Source organism: Rhinolophus ferrumequinum (genome assembly GCF_004115265.2).
Source record: "Rhinolophus ferrumequinum isolate MPI-CBG mRhiFer1 chromosome 15 unlocalized genomic scaffold, mRhiFer1_v1.p scaffold_54_arrow_ctg1_1, whole genome shotgun sequence".
Classification (NCBI taxonomy): domain Eukaryota; kingdom Metazoa; phylum Chordata; class Mammalia; order Chiroptera; family Rhinolophidae; genus Rhinolophus; species Rhinolophus ferrumequinum.
The window spans coordinates 10,498,207-10,518,893 of NW_022680357.1; the positions used below are offsets into that span (position 1 = coordinate 10,498,207).

General features: G+C 52.4%; 2 protein-coding genes across 6 annotated transcripts in view; one reads left to right on the forward strand and one right to left on the reverse strand.

Annotated features, from left to right (window-relative positions):
• The window catches only part of CIITA (class II major histocompatibility complex transactivator), a 92,381-nt gene extending 88,578 nt beyond the window's left edge, over positions 1-3,803 (forward strand). For 4 of the 5 annotated variants that reach the window (XM_033101142.1, XM_033101144.1, XM_033101145.1 and 1 more), the window contains 4 exons: positions 1,122-1,205; positions 1,375-1,458; positions 2,180-2,277; positions 2,812-3,803. In XM_033101142.1, coding sequence (XP_032957033.1) covers positions 1,122-1,205; positions 1,375-1,458; positions 2,180-2,255 — 244 coding nt within the window. In that variant the 3' untranslated portion in view covers positions 2,256-2,277; positions 2,812-3,803. The remainder of the gene's footprint in view (positions 1-1,121; positions 1,206-1,374; positions 1,459-2,179; positions 2,278-2,811) is intronic. The other variant, XM_033101143.1, reaches the window with a different exon arrangement.
• Positions 3,804-7,010: 3,207 nt separating this feature from the next.
• Positions 7,011-18,996, reverse strand: DEXI (Dexi homolog). The gene is made up of 2 exons (XM_033101148.1): positions 18,056-18,996; positions 7,011-7,988 (listed from the first exon to the last, which is right to left on the reverse strand). Exon 1 carries the CDS (start codon positions 18,486-18,488, stop codon positions 18,201-18,203), a length of 288 nt encoding a protein of 95 aa, XP_032957039.1. The 5' UTR covers positions 18,489-18,996; the 3' UTR covers positions 7,011-7,988; positions 18,056-18,200.
• Positions 18,997-20,687: the final 1,691 nt, after the last annotated feature.

Here is a 20,687-nt window from a genome sequence, read left to right on the forward strand (position 1 = left end):
AGGAGAGGGTTTGCAATTTTTCTACCGTGAATGGAGAAGTGGATGGGGTATATGGAGGTGACACCCGATCTGATTTACACTTTAAGAAACCTCATATTTCATAGAATCCAAGATGCCATCCATTGTAAGACATCACTAAGAGGATAAAACGCTCTCATTATACGATGACACTGCATGGATTATTACACAGACTCTGATCTCAGTGAATTCACATATGAACACGTACATCTTGGCATCAATGAAATACGGGAAGGATCCTCTGCCTGTGCGGGGAGGAAGGGCCTCCTTGGTCCTAGGACCACCCCAGGAAGAGATTGCAAAGGCCCTGCCAGGTGCCCACCCTGGTACCAGCCAACTCGTGACATCGGGGAATAGCTGGAGTGCAGCCTGAATCCACTTTGTTACAGTGTAGACCTGCTGCTTTTACATACAGCCCTGTAGTGTAGCCCTGAGGCTGTCATGGAAAAGCCATGGCCTTAAAATTAGAACCACAGCAGCACCTGGCTTGTTAAAAGGATGCTCAGTAATAAGTGTATAGCTTAGTCAGCCTCAGCGACACCCGTCAAACTGTTTTCAACACTGCAAATGGTGGCTGTGAATATACCATAGAAATTGGGCTTTTCTCTCCTCTTTATCCCCAGTGGTGTCCCTGCGGGTCCTAGAGTGAGTATGGGAACCTCTGCAGTGGGTGGTCACACCTTTTACAGCATCTCATTTAACCCTCATACACCCCCCTGCGAGGTAGTAATAACCAGAGCTGACATTTAGTTCATTCCACATGCCAGGCTCATTGTATTTGTTTTACCAGCAGTAACTCATACTACTTCTCACAATTACTCTATCATGCCCATTTTATGGAGGAGCAAACTGAGTCACAGAGGAGTTATGTGAGTTGCCAAAGGTCACACAGGCAGCAAGCGGCAGAAGTGAGATTTGAACTCAGGAAGGCTCAGCCAGGAAGCTACGTCCTCTCAGTCCTGCTGCTTCCCTGGATTCACTGTGTGACCACAGAGAAGTGGCCTCAGTTTGCGCATCTGTAAACTGGGACAGTAATCCCAGCAGGGTGTGGATGCCCCTGGATTCTGCACCCCAGCCCCTGCCCTGACTTCTGTTTCTGGCAGCTTGTACAATAACTGCATCTGTGACGTGGGAGCCGAGAGCCTGGCACACGTGCTTCCAGACATGGTGTCCCTGCGGATCCTGGAGTGAGTATGGGAACCTCCGCAGTGGGTGGCAGCAGCCAGGGGCTTAGGGTTCCCTCTGGCATCATGAGAAGGGCTGGGCTGAGGTCTGGTTGTCGAGAGCATGGGGTGGCCTTGGTCTGGGGCTGGATGGTCCTGAGGGCCAGGCCCCAGGATGGGTTTTTCTCCCCAGTGTCCAGTACAACAAGTTCACGGCCTCCGGGGCCCAGCAGCTCACAGCCAGCCTGAGAAAGTGCCCTCATGTGGAGACGCTGGCGTAAGTCTCAGTGGCCCCAGTGGGTGGCTCCTTGAGCCCTCAGCTCAAATCCTATTCTGTCCCTCACCAATGTGCAACCTTGGGCAAGCAGTTTCTGGCCTCAGTTTCTCAGTCTGTAAAATGGGAGTGATAATAATACTGTCACCCACCCCCCAAGCAGTTTTGTGAGGTTTAAATTAGTCAAGATATGTCAAGTTGAAATTAGTCAAGATATGTAAAGCACTTAGAACAGTGTCTGGTACATGAACATGGTCAATATGTTAGGTTGAACGATATGAAATTGCTTATATAAACCATTTTTGACCTACAAAATTGGCAGTTTCATATGACTGAAACTTACTGTGTTACCATGGTGTCTGATGTCCAATACCGGTACTTTATACTCTTTCAAAGCACTTTCATTTATTACATGATTACTCATATATTCTAAGAGGGACAGGGTGGATCTTACAGACTCATTTTACACATGAAAATAAGGCACAGAGAAGTTAACCAACCTTTCTGAGGTCACAGAGGAAGTCAGCAGCAGGTCTAAAGGAAGGGGTCTCGGAGTTCCTAGCCTCTGCTGTCCCTATGCCCCCACATTGGTCTGGTCCTGCCAGTTGGAAAGTCCCCAAGGTGCTAGGCTGGATGGGAGGAGAGATTTGGGGGCGGCTGTGTTGGGGGCGGCAGGCCACAGTTGCGTCCATAACCTCGCCTTTGTCCCATGCCCCCGTTGCAGGATGTGGACGCCCACCATTCCGTTTGGCGTCCAGGAGCATCTGCAGCAGCTGGACTCTCGGATCAGCCTGAGATGATCCCGGCTGCGCCTGGGAGAAGGTAACTGGGATGGGCTTGGGAGCGGACAATCACAGGGGCCCCGGGGCTCAGTGTCCCAGGAAGGTGGAATCCAAAGTACCCCTGGAGTGTGCACCATCTGGGGCCTCCCTGGTCTCTGAGGTGGCTCGGTGGAGGTGTCCTAAAGGCTTTGTGGCTTGGACCCTGAGGACCCTCCCTGTGGTCAGGCTGGGAGACCAGGGCAAGGGCAGGGTGGGTGAGTCGTGCACGACCCACAGCCCTTCGCACTGGGAAGGTGTTTCTTCAGGGACTTCCAAACCATTCACGCTGCTGTTTCAGCCTGTTGGCTGCCCGAGGTCTCAGGCTGTCCTCACGGAACTTGCTCTGAGTTTCCTGCTTCTCACTGTGCAGACAACGGTCCCCCCGACCCCCTCCTCCTCCAGCCTGTGAGGTCGTCCTCCAGACCCTCTGACCCATCCCCCCTTTCCACCGTCCCTGTCCCCATCTCGACAACACTCTCTCCCTGTGTCCAGCTGCCTCTCCTAAGGCTTCCTCCCCTCTCTGGACCTCCCGCAGCACATTCTCAGAGGACACCGACCATGCTGGACCTTGAACTGGCTATTTGTGGACACGGCTCTTTTCGGGTCATATCCCGTGAGCCTCAGCGTCCTGGCACCCAGCCCTGCCGGCTGCACAGAGGACCCATGGCCTGCTCTGCGGACAGACCCAGGCCGGCTCCAGGCTTCTTCGGGCCCAGGTTGATGACAGCTCTCAGCCGTAGCGGCCCTGGCAGACGAGCGGGCGCCTGGTGGCAGCTGCAGTCCACCTGGAGCGCTGACATATTTAATGCAGGACACTCGACAGCTGTGGCCAGGCCCAAATGAGGGACAGAGGTGGCCACATCTCCACCTGTCCAGGTTCCTGCCAGCCTGGGGAGAAAGCCCTTCTCCAGCCGCTGGCCTAACAGGACATGCTAGGTACTCTAAGGATACCGGAAGGGGACCCCCACCTTCTCATTCCCTGGCTGGGACAGGCTGGGACTCTGTGGCAGCTGCTCTGTCTGTGGGACTCAATGTTTTACACTAATTTTGTTCTCCGAGGTCAAAGCTAGGCCTGGCCAGAAGCACTGGACCGTAGCAGGATGACAGCAGAGAGTACACTAATGAAGGAGGGGAGGGACATGGACAGAAACCACATCTGCCTTTTGCCCTCGTTTCCTGTGTCTTCACTACATTATAAAAGTCTCATTTAATCCCACAGGCAGGTCCAGTGTTGGAGTTCGTACCGTGATAACCATTTTGGGGTGCCCACTGTTGCAGTGAACTATGCATCACAAACCACCCTAGAGGCTTCAAACAACACACACCTTTATTCTGCTAACACACCTGTCTTTTGGGCAGTGCTTGGCAGGGACAGCTTGTCTCTGCCCCACTCAGTGTCAGCGGGAATCATCTAAAGCAGGAGTGTCCAAACTGCGGCCCGCGGGCCAACTGCGCCCACAGTCCATTGTTAATTGGCCCGCAGCAAATTCCAAAAATATATTTAGTTTACTTAAATAAACCAGGTGAGGCAATACGTACTTCACCTCGAGTGAGTGGCCCGGCTGTTTGTGTGTTTTACCAAATATGGCCCTTGGTGAAAACCGTTGAAAAAAGTTTGGACACCCCTGGTCTAAAGGCTCACTCAGTGCTGGCCGGTGGCTGGGGACCTCAGTTCCTCTAAGGAAATGTCAGAGGGGGACCTCTCCGTGTGGGCTAGTTAGGGCTTCCTCATAGCATGATGGCTGGGTTGTAGGGTGGTCACCCAAAAAGGAAGAGGGTTGGGAGAGAGAGAGAGAGAACAGAGAAACTGTGTCCTTTTTATAACCCAGGCTTAGAAGTCACGGCATCACATCTGACATGTGCATTGTCCAGTTTGACAAGGGGCCATCGCTCTCCTCCCTACCCCCATCCATCCCACGTGTACACACACACACACACATGTTGGCCCAAGTCCTGTCTTTCCAGAAAGGATTTTCTTTATGGCACCCTAAGATTTGATGGAAATTCATTATTAGGGGAGCAGCAAGGTCGAATCAGCATGACCCTAGCAGAGGTGGGTGCGCCCCTGTGCCTCTGACCCCGCTCTATCCTGGGAGATGTTCCTTAGCCCAGCTGGGACCCTGCCTCGGCCACAGCGAGCCTGGAAGGGCCTTGGCAGCTTTGCTCTCCACACAGAGAACTGCTCGCTTGACTTGTTTTTCACTGGGCATGGCCTGCTCGGTCAGAAGCCCAGCTTTGGGACAACTTGGCTTTCTCCTGGTGCCGGTGGGAGCTGTCTGTTCAGCTCTAGTGCGCCAGTCCTGATGCCCGGACCCCAGACTCTTCCCAGCAAGTGGAAGTCAGGGGCAGGGCGGCCCCGAGGGATTGGGATGGCTGCCTGTTGCAGAGCAGTGAGTGCCTTCCTCTTTGACCAAGCTGCAAAGGGTTTGGGCTTTAAATAGCCCAGGTATCACCCTCCAAGGTGTCCCTGCATTTGTGGACTTTGTGGCGTCTGAGAGGCTCCCATTTATGTATCACAGGGGTGGGTACCAAGCCAGTCTCCCTCTGAACAATCCAGGCATGTACTGCACCTTCAGCCAGGCAGGGCGGGCACCCCTGGATTCAGTGCTTTTGGTGTGTTCAGAGGTTACAATACGAGGTCAGAGGCTATAATTACTCAGTAATAACTTTACATGATAGCTACCATTTATTAAATAAGTTGATACATGTACAGCACTTATCACAGTGCAGGTACGTAAGTGCTCAATAAATACGAGCAATCATTATTGCTTTGTGTCAGACACCATGCTAAGCCCTTCCTACTCAAGAGGGACCATAGTCTATGGTCAGCAACATAGAGTCTGGAGCTCGACCACTTGGGCTCAATGCCCAGCTCACCACTTGTGGAAACTACTTCTCTGTGCCTCAGTCTTCCTGTATGTAAAATGGGTACAATCATAGTACCGCCTTCATTATGGGGTTATGGGAGAGTCAAGAGAACAAGAGCGGCATACAGCTCAATCCTGTTATTACATGCGAATGTGTTTCGCTCTTGCCTCTCTGCCTGGAATGTTCTTCCCAGCTCTTCACATGGCCAACCTCTTCTCATCCTTCAGGACTCAGTTTAAAGGACAGCCCCTCAGGAAGGTATGCCAAACCACTCCGTTAAACACAGACAGCCCCCACCTCGACCCCCACACTCCCACCTTGTCACTGGTTTATCTTTTTCGCATTTATTTGTTGTGTTGTCTGCTTTTATCCTAGGGTGTGAGCACAGAGGACTTGCCCTCTGCTCCCAACAAGGTGCCAGCACATAGTAAGTACTCAATAAATATTTATGGAATGAATGAATAAGCCTCACCACCTTTGTTTCATTCATTCCACAAATATGAGGTCTGACAATTAAGCTCGTGAACTCATCCTAGAAAAAGTGCTACATACCTCACTGCTGAATATCACTATGGTCACCTTCAAAGTACTCCTCTTGGGAAGCTATGCACCGACACCAGTGCCTAGTTCACCCTTCAAAGCAATTTTGGAACTCTTTTTCTGGAATGGCCATCAGAGCTGTCATTGTATTACCCTCGATGTCCTGAAGGTCATCAAAATGTCTTCCTTTCAATGTTTCCTTTATCTTTGGGTAAAGAAAGTCACTGGGGGCCAGATCAGGTGAGTAGGGAGGGTGTTCCAGTACAGTTATTTGTTTACTGGCTAAAAACTCCCTCACAGACAGTGCTGAGTGAGCTGGTGCATTGTCGTGATGCAAGAGCCATGAATTGTTGGCGAAAAGTTCAGGTCGTCTAACTTTTTCACGCGGCCTTTTCAGCACTTCCAAATAGTAAACCTGGTTCACTGTTTGTCCAGTTGGTACAAATTCATAATGAATAATCCCTCTGATGTCAAAAAAGGTTAGCAACATCGTTGCAACAAGTTCTTGAACTTAATTGTCAGACCTCGTTATGTACTGACTCCACGGGGATGAATAAGATGCCCTAGTAAGTCTTGCATTTTAGTAAAATTTTAAAAATCTCCAGGCAGGGCTGTCGGGTATGGTTGGGCAGTCTGTGCACTGCAAAAAGACAGCTGGACCAGGAGGTAAATCAGGGTTGCAACCCAGTCTGGGCTCTGCTTGCCGAGCTGTGAGTCCTGGTGTGGAGCTGTCACAGACCAGAGGGCACCTGTTATTAACACAAAGTGATGTCATGAGGTGGGTAAATTACTGTCTCCGTCACACAGAAGGTGTGACTTGCCTAAGGTCACACCCCTACAAAGGAGGCAGTCAAGATGCAACCTCGTCTTTGGACTTCTTTGGAGGGTCTCTCCGTGGGCACAGGCAGTGTGCTGGGATTGCTGCGAGCCCCAACTGTTGGGTGGGAGGAACAGTGGCCACAGGAATCTGGGCATGTGACATCTGAGTCACACTGTACGTTGATGGCATGATTCCACATGGATTTCAAGTCCATGCATCTTAAACCTCCCTTTCCGCTCAGGGCTCTCCCAGGCTCCCTTCTCGTGCTTACCTTGGGCCTCTCCAAAGTCTTCTGTTCCCATTTCTTAGAAGCCCTTTTTTTAGAATCCTATGAAGACAAGTGGTGCTGCAGCTGTCCTTGAGTTCTGCCGGACTGTTAGTCCCCCCCATTTTAGTCTCCTCACCTGTAGGATGGAACTAATCTCTGTACCTGGCTGAACACGGTGTGCGTGTGAAGGTGCTTTGAAAAGCCGCAGGTGCTCAGCAAACTGGAGAGAATGACGCTATTTTTTTTTTCATGAAATTGCATCGAATTTCCCTTATTCATTTGTTCCTTCCATCTCTCCTTCCCTCATCTTTACTGGCATCTACCATGAGCCCAGCCGGGGGCGAGGAGTACCACATCTCTGAGTTTTCTGGGAGTTGGGGCCGATTTCCAGCTTTTCAGGCTTGTAGAAGCTGGGAGTGGGGCTGGCCCAGGCCTCCCACACCAGCCCAGCTTGGGTAGACTCTCCAAGCACAGCTGGATCTCCAACTTGGGAGGCCCATGCAGTTTTCTGCTTAAGGATTCCTTTCCCCAGTCTCAAAGAAAACAAGGCAGGGCCCTTAGGGGTTGGAGTTGCATACATTTTTTTAATTGAAAGAGGTCAGCCTCAGAAGTATTGCTTTTACAGGTTTATCGAAGTCAAGTATTCATACCACTTACATTTTCTAAAAATATTTCTGGCCAGAGGAGCGACGTGGCCCTTCCCCGACGCGATGGGTCAGTTCTGACAACCTGATGAACAAGCAGCCCAAATGAGTCAAAACCCTACCCTCAGCCCCCGACGCAGTCCTCGCCTCTTCTCCTTCAGAGCCACTCCCTGAAACAGTCGCTGCATCTAAGACCAGCCGGGTCAAACCCAGCTGGCTCAGGGCTCCACGGGTTATCAGCCGGAGCTGCCTGTCACTCGTGTGTGTCCACGGTTCGAAGTGTCCTCTTGAAGGTTAAGTGGGGGAAGCAGGTGCAGTCAGGGGTGAAGAGCGGGGAGGCAGACTCTGGCTGGGTTCCTGTAAACATCCATCGTGAAAGGTCAAAAGCCAAAGCAAGGCCGTGTGTATGAGCTGCAGGCGGGTGAGGTCTTCGGATGCCCCCACCTTTTCCTTTTGGGGAGGGGGACAAATGCCTTCCTGACCTTGGCACTCAGTCTCAACCTCTCCATCCCACTGTCCTGGGTCTGGACGGGAACCTCTCTGTTGGCACGGCGCTTTCGAGGGGAGCAGGCCTTAGAGGAGGAAAAACAGGGCGTTACAACATGAAAGCACCACCTGCCACCCCTTGATCGAGGAGCTGGACCCATCCACCAGGCCTCAGGAAGCACAGGGTGGGCCAGGAAGTCTCTTCATCCCTCACCTTCAGGGAACCACCAGAAGCCCCAGACTCAGGCTGGAGCTGTTTTCCAGTAATTTTTATTAAAAACTCTTTGTAATGAGTTTGCTTGCTTTCTAAGGACCTTGGGCTGGAGAACTGGCGCAGTTTTACATGGGAGAAGAAGGGGTCCATCATTGGAAGTCACCCAATGTCTGCTGGTTGACTTGCGCTCCAGAGTAGGTGAGCCAGCTCTGGAGAGTGGGCAGGGCCTGGCAGCACCTCCTACCTTGCCCGGAAAATGCCTTTGCAGCCTATAGCTACTCAGCAGCCCCACTTGGCTTGTAATCCAGGACACAGCATCATGCCCTTGCTTGGTGCCGCGAAGTCCCGATTCCCTTCTCTCTGTGTCTAGCTGGATGTCAGTGTGTCTGCAGCATCTCATACTCCCAGGCCCACCCCACGCCCCAGGTCTGAGTCTCATCTTCGGCAGCTCAGATTATTCCTCCTGCAAACTCTATCGAGCGTGACATAGAACATCTAAGTTAAACACCCAACGTGTCTTGGTCATCAGGGCGCTACTGGCATTTGGGGCAGATTCTCTGATGGGTGAGTAGGTGGGCTGTTCTGGGCATTGCAGGATATTTGGCAGCATCCCTGGTCCCGACCACGCAAGCCAGTAGCACTCCCAGGTGCGGTGACTAAAGATGTCTCCTTGCTCTATTTCCAAGAACCACCCAAGGGGGCAGACGCTTCCCCTGAGCACCATGCATCTCTTGCAGGTGGAAGCTGCCAGTAGTTCCTGGGATCACCTCCCAAATAAACAACTTGCACTTGACTCTTTGTCCCAAGGTCTGCTCCCGAGAGAGCACGCCTGAGATGGAGCCTTACACATGGCTTCATCCAACCGTCCTAACAGCCCCAGGAGGTACATGCTACCACAATCCCATTTTGCAGGTGGGGAGGGTAAGGATGCCTGAGGATGCTCACCTCTCCAGGGCTTTGTCCCACTGGAGCCCTCAGACTACAAAACCTCATACCTCCCGTGTGGCAGGGACCCCATGAAGAGTGCAGCCCGGGCCCCTGACACACAATCTAGTGAGCAATTTCAACCCAAGGTAATATACCCGGCAAAGGGAGGGTGCACGGAGTGAGTGGAGCTGAGTCTGGGGAAGGCTGTGCACAAAGGGCACGCCAGGTAGAGGGCGGGCCGGCCACCAGGGCACAGCAGGTCCTGGAACCTCCTGGAGTTTGGCACGGTGTTGGGGAAGGGGTAGAAAGCAGGCCAGCGGGAAGACAAGGCTGGTGAGGTTAACAGAGGCCAAATCGTTCAAGTTTCTTGTGTCCTCTGCCAGATTCATCTCCTCAAGGCCAGCTGGGAACATGTCCGTCCACCGGGTGGAGACCTTCCACCTCCCACTGATGATACAGGTAAGCCGTCATGTCCTTGGGCCCATCCCACCTCCCGACGACCTGGCAGCCAGAGCTTTGGAGCCCTCGGTGCTCTGGAGAGGTGTTCGTGGGTTCCCCTCCCAGCCTGCCAGGAGTACACCTTGTGCTGACCTCCCTCCTTACAGAACCGCTGGGCGTCAGAGTGGTGCTCCTAAGCCTGGTGTCCATGAACCTGGAGCAGACCTGTTTATCTGAATAAACTCACCCTTCCCGGGGCTCAGTACAGGCATCTCCAAGGCAGGGGCTCATACTTGAGCCCATTTCAGACGAGTGGTGATGGGTGTGAGAGGACACAGAATCACCCCACGGAACAGGAACTCACGCCAGCCCACTGCTTGTGACTACACACAGCACTGGGTCCCAGATGCGTGTGCGTGTCAGTCTAGCAGGAGCACCTGTCTCTCACGTACGGATCTCCATCTGAACAGGCTCAGGGCCTTGCCGGCGCCGGCTCCAGCGGGCAGTCACCAGCTCTCCTGTTTCCGTGGTGTTTACCTGTATTGTAGGGTCACCTTCTATTTGTAGCAAGTGATGCATTTTCCATTGCTGATAGTAACATAAAAGTGCCTCTCTGTCCAGAACGTTCATTTCACTTTAAAAATTGAAAGAGCCGGTTTAAAGAAAACAACTACACAAATAACAGGTCAGGCAATAGGACAGTAGAGCAATTAATTGCTGACAGTGTCATGTGAGGTTTGGGAGACCTTGACCTCAGCTGGTCCCACTCCACAGAGAATGAATGGGCCTGGAGAGGGTGGTGACACCTAAGTCACACAGCAAGTTAAGGACAGAGATGTGGTCCCAAGTCTCTGTATCCACGGCAAGAGGATGGCCTGTCGTCTGTGCCACCCACTGTGGCTGTTAAAGACCGGTCCCTTGTTCCTCTAACTTGCCTCACAACCACCCCCAGGATGAGAACATTGATCAGGCACTTCATGCTCACCTTGTACTCGCTGCTCTAACTCATGGCTTCGCTCATTATCCCTCAGAACAACCCTAGGAAGTGGGGCCAAGGAGGACAATTCCTGAATTTCGGATGGGGCTCAGAGAGGTTAAGTATCTGTGCAAGGTCACACAGCTCTAAGGAGCAGAACCACGACCTGAACCTCTGCAGTCTGACTCCAAAGTCTTAATTCCTCTCAGCATCTTAGGTATCTTTCCTCCAAAGCATCAAAAGCCCCAGCTGAAAAGCATCCTGGGGTTGCAGTTTATAGAATCCAAGGCAGTAGGTTCTCCAACCTTCTAACATCGTTAGAACATGACAGATAATTCATTAGCCATTGGCTTTTTTCTTTCTTTCTGAAACTGCAACCTTTCATTCCAGACTACTCCCCAAAGCTGGACAGAGGGAGTGGCTGTCTGACTCGTTTCTGTTATTAGAATGCCATACCTGGGCACATGATCCATTTGAAGCAGCAGTGTCCCAGCTCTATACCTCTGCAGAGAAGGTACCTAGTTAGGGATTTGGCTTCAGTGGGAAAATGGCCCATGTGTCTGGAGGGAGATGCTCTGGACATGTTGAAAGGGGATTCGTTCCTGCAGTTCAGAGTTCCACCGTCGTCCTCCTCTGGGGCAACCAGGGCAAGGTCTGGAATCGGCCTGTCTGGGGTCATTCTGGCTCTGCCCCTGCCTAGCTGTGTGTGTGACCTCAGGCAGGTCACCTAATCTCTCTGGGCCTGTTTCCTCATCTGAAAGGAAGACAACAACGCCTACCTTCCCGGCCTGTTTGTTGTGGGGATTACGTGAAATTGTGTGGGTGGAATGCCTGCCATACCCATGGGAACCTGCTGGCTCCTCTCCTCGTCCCCACCTGTTCCCAGGTAGAAAACACACCAGTCAGGGGGAGGGGGGCCTCCTCAATGCTGGAGGCCTTCTGACAGGAGCAGTCCTTTTCCTCCTTCAAAGACCTTGCCCGCTGGAAACCCATGACACGTTCCTCTTTTCTCCACATACTAACCAACCAGTTCAAGTGGCTACGTCACCACAGACGTCACCCAGGTACAATCTGCGCAGTGTGTCCAGTGTGTCTCCAGGACCGGCTGTGCAGCAGGAGGCCCTCCGCCTGGTCTAGCTGCCAAGTGTGGCCAAAGGGGGATGGGAGAGGAGCTGGGCCTGCATTTCTCGGGTCAAAAGCGAAAAGTAGCAAGTGCCATAGAGTGGCACTCTGCTCCGGTGTACTCACTGCCTCCTGGGGATGCCAATGACAGAGGACCTCGCGGGAAGCCCTGGGAGTGTGGCTGGGAGGCCCAATGGGGCCACCTCATAGCTGGGCATCTGGGGTGAGTCACTGAGACTCCCCAAGCCTGTGTCCTTCCGCCCCCTGCTTCCTGGGGTGACCTCAGGGGAAGCTATGGAGATGTGGGTGAGGCAGCTATTTTTAACCACCCCACCAAGTCCCCTGCCAGGAAGGAATCCCAGGAATGAACCTTCCTCTTCGGGAGGCAACTGGGACTAGAGCCAGCTCCCAGCCACCCCCAGGCTTAGGGCCCAGGCTGAGGGCCGAGGGCACCAGTTACCATCAGCCCTGGGCTGCCTCAAAGGCTGCCCGCCCCCCCCCCGCCCCACGCACCCTTGCTAAGTGGCTCCCAAGAAGAGCAAGGGAGCCAAGGAAAGGGGAAGGCTTCCTGCGCTGTCTGACCCACCAACAGACGCCTTCATTTACTAAGGGACCAACTCTGTGCGGCCTTCCCCACCTCAGCTACTGTGCACAGCCCTTCAGCACGTCCTACTGTTACCCCCAATTTACAGAGGAAACTGGAGCCTGGGGAGGTGAGCTCACTTGTCTGAGGTGTTGGTGGAGCTGGGATTTAAACCCAAATCTGTCTGACGGCAAAGCCCCTACGCCACAGTTTTAGGGGCATGTGGAAATGAGCCCTATATAACACTGAGTCACACGCACTGACTGGTCTCTGTGAGTACTTCCAGGAGAAAGTTTCACTTTGTAGCTGGAGTATCTTTATCATCTGACAGCTGACAATCTGCCTTTTTAACAAAGAGCAGGCCGGAGGCTCGGCGCCTTTAGCTGGCTTTAGTATTTGGCCAGACGTTAATGACTTCAGCACTTACTTGTTTTTGTCCATGCCAAGTGAAGCCGGTGTTCTCTTTTCAGTGACATAAACATTTTTTAAAACAATTCACGAGAAAGATTTTTTTAAATGCAGCGCTAAAACTAGTAGACTTAACTGCAAACTATAAATTATAAAGGGAGAGATAGTAACCTGGCAGTGGAAAAAACTGGTGACACTGCCTTAACCAAGTGACTAAAGCTAACATCGCCCGCAATGGGACAGAAAGGTATCGTTTATCTTCTGATATGATGCACTCAAAATAATACACACTCACTTCTCTGTGGTGTTCCTGCCCAAAATTCATCATCTGAATCTAGTCTCAGGTCTAGAAATCAGACAGAACCAAACTGAGAGACATTCTACAAAATACCAGAGTTGTTCTCCTCAAAAATGTCAATGTCATGAAAGATACAGAGAAGCTGTTCCCGGCTGAAGAAGGCACAAGAGACATGACAAAGCAAAGGGTGATCTGGGATTGGACCCTGGGCCTCAACCTCCCACCCCCGTTTTTATTGTGAAAGAACACTGTTGGGACAATTGATGAAATTTGAAGGAAGGCAAATTTGAAGGAAGTAAGACTGGTCCTATGATTTTATCAGTGTTAAATTGGCTGATTTGAGAATGGTACTGTGGTTAGCTAAGTGAAATGTCCTTGGTCTAAGGAAATATGCACTGAAATATTTAGGACTAAAGAAGCATAACACCTGCAATCGGTTTTCAAATGGTTCAGAAAAATAATTATACACGTATGTATATGAGTATACCTCCAGGTACACACAGAGTGAGCACGTGTTGTATACATGAGCAAATGTGGCAAAATGTTACCGGTGCAATTGGTGAATCTGAGTGGAGGGTATATGGGAATTCTCTGTACTCTTACAAGTTTTGTATCATTGTAAATTTCAAAATAGTTTTGTTTAAAAAATTCAGAAAAAGGGAGCAAGAGTGCATGAGGCGGGCCTAGCAGAGCTGGGAGTGGTATTCTAAGGACAAGGGTCGGAGCCCCTCCCTGGAGGCCCCTGCACCCCACGCACCCCCAGCACGGGGGTGGGGGGGGAGGCTCAGCTGTCTCACTTGGCTTTGTTCCGCTGACCCCTCACTCCCCCTTTCTGTGCCTCAGTTTATTTGTGAGATGGGGCTAGGGATGCCTGTCCCTTTTATGGTGATCTTGGTTCCCCAAAAGCAAACGAAGCTTACAGAAGTCCCAGGGGAAAGTCAGCAGATAAACCAAGAATATGAAGGTCAAGTGGAGGGGAGTTCACGAAATAGACAGAAGGGCTGCGGGGTCCCTTGGACGAAATCTCGTTTGCGTAACTCAGAGCCAAGGGAGTAGGATCTCTGGCGTCTCAGCTGTCCTGAGACACATATTGGGGTCTTCTCCTGTCCAAAGGGGCAGCCAGCACCAATGCACCCTGTGTACAGTGCCATTCCAAGTAAGCCTCATGTCAGGACAGAGTCGGAGAATCAGCAGGTCTAGGGGTGCACGTACCTGCCCCTCATAACCATCTCTCACCTGGATGACAGTCACAGCTTCCCACCTGGTTTCCCCTGTCCGCCCAGACCCCTGCCTGGAGTTCTACCAGCTGCCTGGGGGGTCTTCCAGGACCCAAATCTATTGTGCTGTGTCCCCACTGAAGCTTTGGGTTTCTGAGTAGAGCAGTGATATGCAAAGCCTGCATGTTCTGCTGGTGGCACAGGCTACAGATGGCAAGGAGGGAGCAGGAGCTACAGCGCCCAGTCAGGAGACTGAAGCCTGGGCAACCCTGTAGTAAGACCGCTGGGTCTGGTTCCTCTCAGCTCCAAATCTGAGCTCGGCTCTGGCAGCTGCATTCCCCAGTCTCCATTTCCAGTGCAGTGAGGCTCCTCTCCCAAAGCCCTCCCTCTGCCAAGAGAGGGCTAGCAGCCACAGGCGGCTTTCATCCGGGACACATCAATCCAGCTGAGCTGCCTCCGCATCGGAACTGCTGGGATGTGAGGACTCTCCCTGCTGCGGCCCTTTCTCCTGGGAAGGAGGGAGCTCCTAATCCCCACACTCTGCTCCTGGGCAGCACACCACAGAGCTGGGCTCTCTCCAGGGCTCCAGATCTGGTGGCATTGGGAGGCCAAAGGGCAGTGGGCAAGGTCTCGGAAGGGTCTGGGCCTGGAAGGCAGAGTGGGATGTCTGTCCCGAGAGTCCAGACCTGGACCCAGCCAGCACCCAATCCTCTTATGTTCATTGTGGGATATATTCACACGTGGGTGTATGTACAGGTTTATGCATTCTTAAGGGCCTGAGTGTACACACTTTCTATTATATCTACTAATGATAATAGCGGTCACTTATTATACACAGGAAGGTCTACAAGCTTTACGTGTATCTCATTTAATCCTCTCGAGGAGGTAGATTTTCATGATCCCCACTTTATAGAGAGCGATCTGACACACAGGGAGGTACATAGCATGCCCAAGGTCACAGCGAGGATTGGGATTTGAACCCAGGGCATCTGAATCCAGGGTCCTGGACCCTAACACCACCACCTTAATAGGTGCTCAACATGTTTGGGGACCTGAATTATGTGGGTACACACATAACAGAGAAAGTGCATACATCTTTTCATCTTGAGATCTACTCCCATCCCCACTGCCTGGCTGCCCCTCACCTTTAGTCAGTGTTTCCTGGATTGGCTTGTATGTAACATGAGACTGTCCATGTGCGAATGAGTGAAAAGAGTGCAATTTGACCACTGGTGTTCCTCTGCTAATGGAAAGGGGTATGGAGAGGGGGTGGAGTCAGATCATCTTTAATCTTTCCCAAAGGCTTTTCTTCCTGCTGCTAGCCACCCCTCCCCGACCCAGGTCTGGGCTTCCAGGTCCTTGGGACCAAGGCGATCTGGACGTGGATTTGGGAGTGGGGAAGAAGGAACGCTCTGTGTGGCTTCCACCATTTCTCCAGGCAGGAGTATTTCCCACAGCCCTAGGCCTCCCCACCTCCCAGGGTCAGACCCTGTCACTTGAAAGCTTTGCAAGGGTGTCCCTGAGACACACTTCCTGTATTTCTGCTCAAACAGTGTTTGCTGCAAATTATGTCAAAGCATTTGGGCTTCAGTTTTTGGTTCAGAGTATGCCAATGTTTTCGCTTGGAAGGGAAAGTGTTTCTGTTGATGCGGTGAAAAGATAAAACAAGACATTCTTCACCAAGTTACGCTGTCTGAAAGTCAAGTGCTTGGCTTGGGGACAGAGACTCAACTTAGGGTCCCTGGGGTCTAGCGCAGGGCCTGGCAGAAGAGCAGGCAGGTGTAACATTTGCTGAATGACTGAAGGAGTGAATATGGAAAGGGCCTAGAACCAGTGTGGCAGGTTATCAGTATCAGTACAGGTTTGAATGGATCCCATAGGCTCTACCTTCAGAAGGTGTTCTCCGCCAGTTCTTCCTGCCCCATTTTCACTAACCTTGCCTCACCCAAGCAGCCATCACCTCTGGTGACTGGACAGCCCCTAACTGGCTTCCCTGTTTCCACACTTGCCCCTACAGCCCATTCTGCCCACAACCGCCAAAGCCGTCTTTGCAAAATGTGAACTGGAACCGTGTCATCCCCTGCCCCAAACCTTCTGATGGCTTCCCACTGCTCATGGCTGCGGCCCCTAGGTCCCGCACGGTCTGGCCCGCTCCCACGCCACTGATCTCTCATGAGGACCACTCTCCAGCCTCCTTTCAGTTGCTGGAAGAACCAACGTTCTCCCACCTGACGGCTTCGGCTCTAGTGGTTCCCTTTGCCTGGACTGCTTTTCTCCAGGTCTTCATGTCCGGCTCCTTCTATTAATTTAGGGCTCAGCAATAATGTGTCATCTCCTCAGAAAGGTGTTCTCTGACTCCCCTATCTGAAGCAGCCTATCTCTATTCACTCCCTTGATAGACATTCATTGAGCACCTACAAGAAGCTGGGCGCTATTCTAAGTGCGGAGGAAACTGCAGGGAACACAAAAGGGGATGCCCATGTCCTTCTTACCTGCCTTCACAGTTCTGAAAAGCAATCTGAGTATCTTGTTTGGGGACCTGCTCGTGTTTCTCACCAAGTACCAGGAGGGCTGGGGATAAGTCTGCCTGTTCACTATGTTTACCCACCAGGCACAGTGGATGCTCAGTAAACATTTGTTCAATAAAAGAACCGATGGAAGGATGAATGGCAGTCCGGGTAAGTATGCAGAGCAGCTCAAATGAAGCTTTCTTCAAAGAAATCTCACTGTTAACCCCTCAGTCCTTGGTCCCCAGCACTACTGGCAGTGGGTCCAGCCCCACCCTGGACCACCCTCTGACTATGGTGATCTTGGCGAACATAGGCAACAGAGGACAGGTGTTCAGTCAGCCTCCTTGGACTGAGTGGCATCAATGTCTGTTTTCCTAAAGAAGCCCTTGCCCACTGCCTCAGTATCCGCTCTCCATGGCCACTCAGGTCCTGGCCTAGCGACACTGCAGCACTGGCCAGCTGAGGGGGTCCAGCCAAAGAGTTCCTGCCTGCCCTGTGAACCCTCACCAGACCCAACAGTCTACCTGCCTCTCCCATCTAGTCCAACTGCCTCTCTTCCTTGCTGTGTGACTCTGGCCAAGTCTTCCTCCTTTCTGGATCTCCATTCCCCTCCCACCAACCCACAAGGTGGGGCTGGACACAGCTTCCTGGTCGCAACCCCCAGGAAGGACTTTAACACCTCAGTGCAATGATCCCATGGTTCCTTCTCCTGCTGGCCCAAGAGCCCCTTGAGGCAAACACTGCACGCAAGGCAACGCCAGCCCCAGCACAACCCCCCAGCTTGCCTGCTCTATGAAGGCGCCAGTGAAACTGGCAGCCCCTGCAGACTGGAGCTGCGGAACTGCCAAGATGGGGCACCCTGAAACCTGACTCCAAAAAGCAGCAAACCCAAGGCCAAAGGAAGTACGGGGTTCTTTGCCGAAGGACATTTATCCTCTCATAGCCTCAGCCAGAAGCCTCAGCCCAGAGCCTTTGCTCTGGGCCCCCACCCAGTCCCGAGAGGCCACAGGACAAAAGCAATCAGTGCCTGGCTTCCTATCTTTTTTGACACTCTAAGTCTTTATCCTTCCAGGACTAGTGAGTCTCCCCAAAAAACCAAGGTCATCATCAAGCCAGGCTGAGGATGGGGGGAGGAGCTGACTGCTCTGCCTCAAACGGATTTGGGTGCAAAGGCTCTGTCCACAAGCAATGGCAGTTGGTACCATGGCTAACCCAAAAGCCACTTAGTCCCTGCTTCCCTTCCCCTCTTCAACAGCTGCCACCTTCACTAGGGGAAGCTTTTCAAACCCAACTAAGGGCCTAAGAGGAGTCCAGTCATCCCTGGCATCCAAACGGCTGGGGAGGAAGTGGATGGAGGAATCAGAAGCCTGGGGGAGAGGTGTGTGTCCGGTTTGGGGATGCCTCCCTCTTCCTCACCAGAGCCCCAACCCGCCCTCATTCCACACAGACAGGGCACTTACAGGCCTCGGAGGCCGGAGAAGGCCTCGTCCTGGAGGTCCCATCCCTGGCCGGACCCTCAACCAGCAGCGGAGGCATGATGTGGGCGGCTGGTCCCGGCAGAGGGTTGCGGGTCGTGGTGGGGAGAGTGGGGGATGGAAGCCAAGCCTACTCCAAGTAACCATCGAAGACGTCAAGTTCTGAGTCGGCATCGTAGAGTCCCGAGCCGGGGTCGGAGAGCACGCCGAGGTCCACGAGCGCTTGGTCCATGTCCTCAGGCAGGAAGACGAGGCCTACGTTGAGGACGATGTACTCCATGAGGAAGGCGTAGTATAGGATCAGCACATTGACAAAGAACAGGCCCACGTAGAACATAGAGGGCAGCAGCGGCGGCGGCACGTAGGGGACCAGGGGACCCAGCGCGTCCAGGTGGGCCGCGACGCGGGCGCCGGTCATGCAGGGGGCAGCGAGGGCGGCAGCGGCCCGGAGATTCCCGCGAGCTCAGCCGCTGCAGCGCCCCAGCGGCCGGCGAGGGGGCAGCTCAGCCATCCAGGGGCGCTCTGGGGCTCGACCTGGGCGGCCCGGCGGTGTCCCCCGGGGATGTGCGGCAGCCCCTGTGGACGCGCCCCGGCCCCCGAAACGTGCCTGGCGGGGTCACCGCACCTCCAGATGTGCCCACACAGCCCTCTCGACCCACCCGGCTGCCAGGCGGGCCCCCCTGAAGTGGACGGCGGCTGCCGGGCTCCTCTGATGAGCCGGGCTCGCAATCACGTGCCCTTGCAGAGCCAGCGGGGACCCCACCGCGGCTTAGCGTCGAGGGCCAGTCCCGGCGGGGTCTCTCCAGCTCAGCCCGGCAGTTCTTGGAGCCCCGTTCGCGCACCCGCAGGCCCACCGCCCATGGTTGCGACCGCCGCGTCTCCCTGCTGGTAGCTGTCCGAACTCCTCCTCCGGAGCGACCCCAAGCTCATTGGTCCACTGCCCCTGCCCGCGCTCATTGGCCCGCTCGACGCCCGCGCTCATTGGCCCCAGCCGTCCGGGGCGGGTACCTATTAGCTCCGCCCCTGGGGTGCTGGCCTCTGAATTGCTTTCCTGGTTCCGGACTAATCTCAAATCCAATTCGCTCTGCGAATCCCCTCGGAATAGGGGGAGGGGAAAGAAACCCAACACAATTCAAACCTAGACGTTCTCCAAGGCGACAAAAGCTGAAGGAAACCGCGAGATTCCTCGGCACCTTGCTGGACTTGAGTATCGTGCCACACCGCTTTAGGACTCAGTTTACCAGTTGAAAACGGAGGCGGGGTAGGGGAGGGATGGTGAACTTTAACGGTGAAAATCTTGGACTTTCCCGAAGTGCCAATTTTTCATGGTGGGGATGATCAATCAGGACCCCCTTCGTTTCCAAATTCTGGCTGCTAGAAGGTCCGCCAATTGGGGGTGGGGTGGGGGCGAGGGCGTTCTCCATCACAGGATTCAGGAACACTCGAGTAAAGAGATTCCCAGGCGGGTCAGACCTTCAGCCTGTAGGGGTGCTTCCTGTTTCTTTGGAAACCATGTTTAAAAACAATAATAATGCACATGGTTAAACATTCAACCAAGAAGTGCACAGAAAAGTGAGACTCTCTTCCACTCGCCGATTCCCCTCATTGACAACCCTTGTACGTCCTTGAGGAGACTGAAATTTCCCACAGTGCCTTCCAAGCAGTTCAACAAACTCTTTCATCTCATGTCACACTGAGCTGCTGGGTGATTTACATGCATTGCTCAGTTGGAGCCAGACAGGGCAGCGTAGTATGTTACCCCATTTTATAGATGAGGAAACCGAGACCCAGAGAAACGGAAGGATCCTGGAAGCTACTGGGCCTGCCTGTGTTTTGGAGGCCAGAATCTGCCTTTTTCTCCACGACTACTTCTTGTCCCTTTAGACGAATTACAGAGCAAATCATTAACCCTCCACTGGTCTCCATTTCTCCAACTGCAGAAGGTGAAACCAACCTTCATTTATTCATGTACTCTGTTAAACACCTATTAGGCATCAAGCCTTCTTTGTGCTAGGCACTGGGGAGAACATTGGCCCCTGGCCCAATTCTGCTCTGAGCACAGTAAATGGGACACAACCGGCCTTAGATAACTATGAGTTATAGAAATAAATGAAGGAAGGAATGAATAAATGAATGGTGAACAGAAATAAGTGAATGAAGGAATGAACAAAAGAAAGGTGAATAAATGAATGAATGGAATGAATAAATGAAAACCTCCACGGAGCTTCCCACTCTTGATTCAAGAGAGAAATTTAGATACATCTTCTTGGCATATATAGGAAGTTTAGTGTTAACTTTTTTTTTTTTTTAATGTGGTAGTTTTGGAAATGGCATGGATTTTGGCTGAAGATCAGAGAAATCCTCTAAAAGTACAGGACGTTTACTTTTGGTACACTGTTTTATATATTTATATATGTATATATATAGATATATACATATATATGTATATATATATATATATACACACACATATACATATATATAAATTGAAGTGGAAAAAGAAAACAGCTGTGAGGACAAACAAGGCTGTTACCGATTTGATGCAGTTTAGTTGATTGTGGGTTAAAAATAAGGGTGCCTGGGTTTGAACCCTAGCTCTGCCACCTACTAGCTGCAT

What these genes read in the sequence shown, in the direction of transcription:
- DEXI (XM_033101148.1), bottom strand. Translation starts at nt 18,488, where the DNA reads ATGACCGGCGCCCGCGTCGCGGCCCACCTGGACGCGCTGGGTCCCCTG.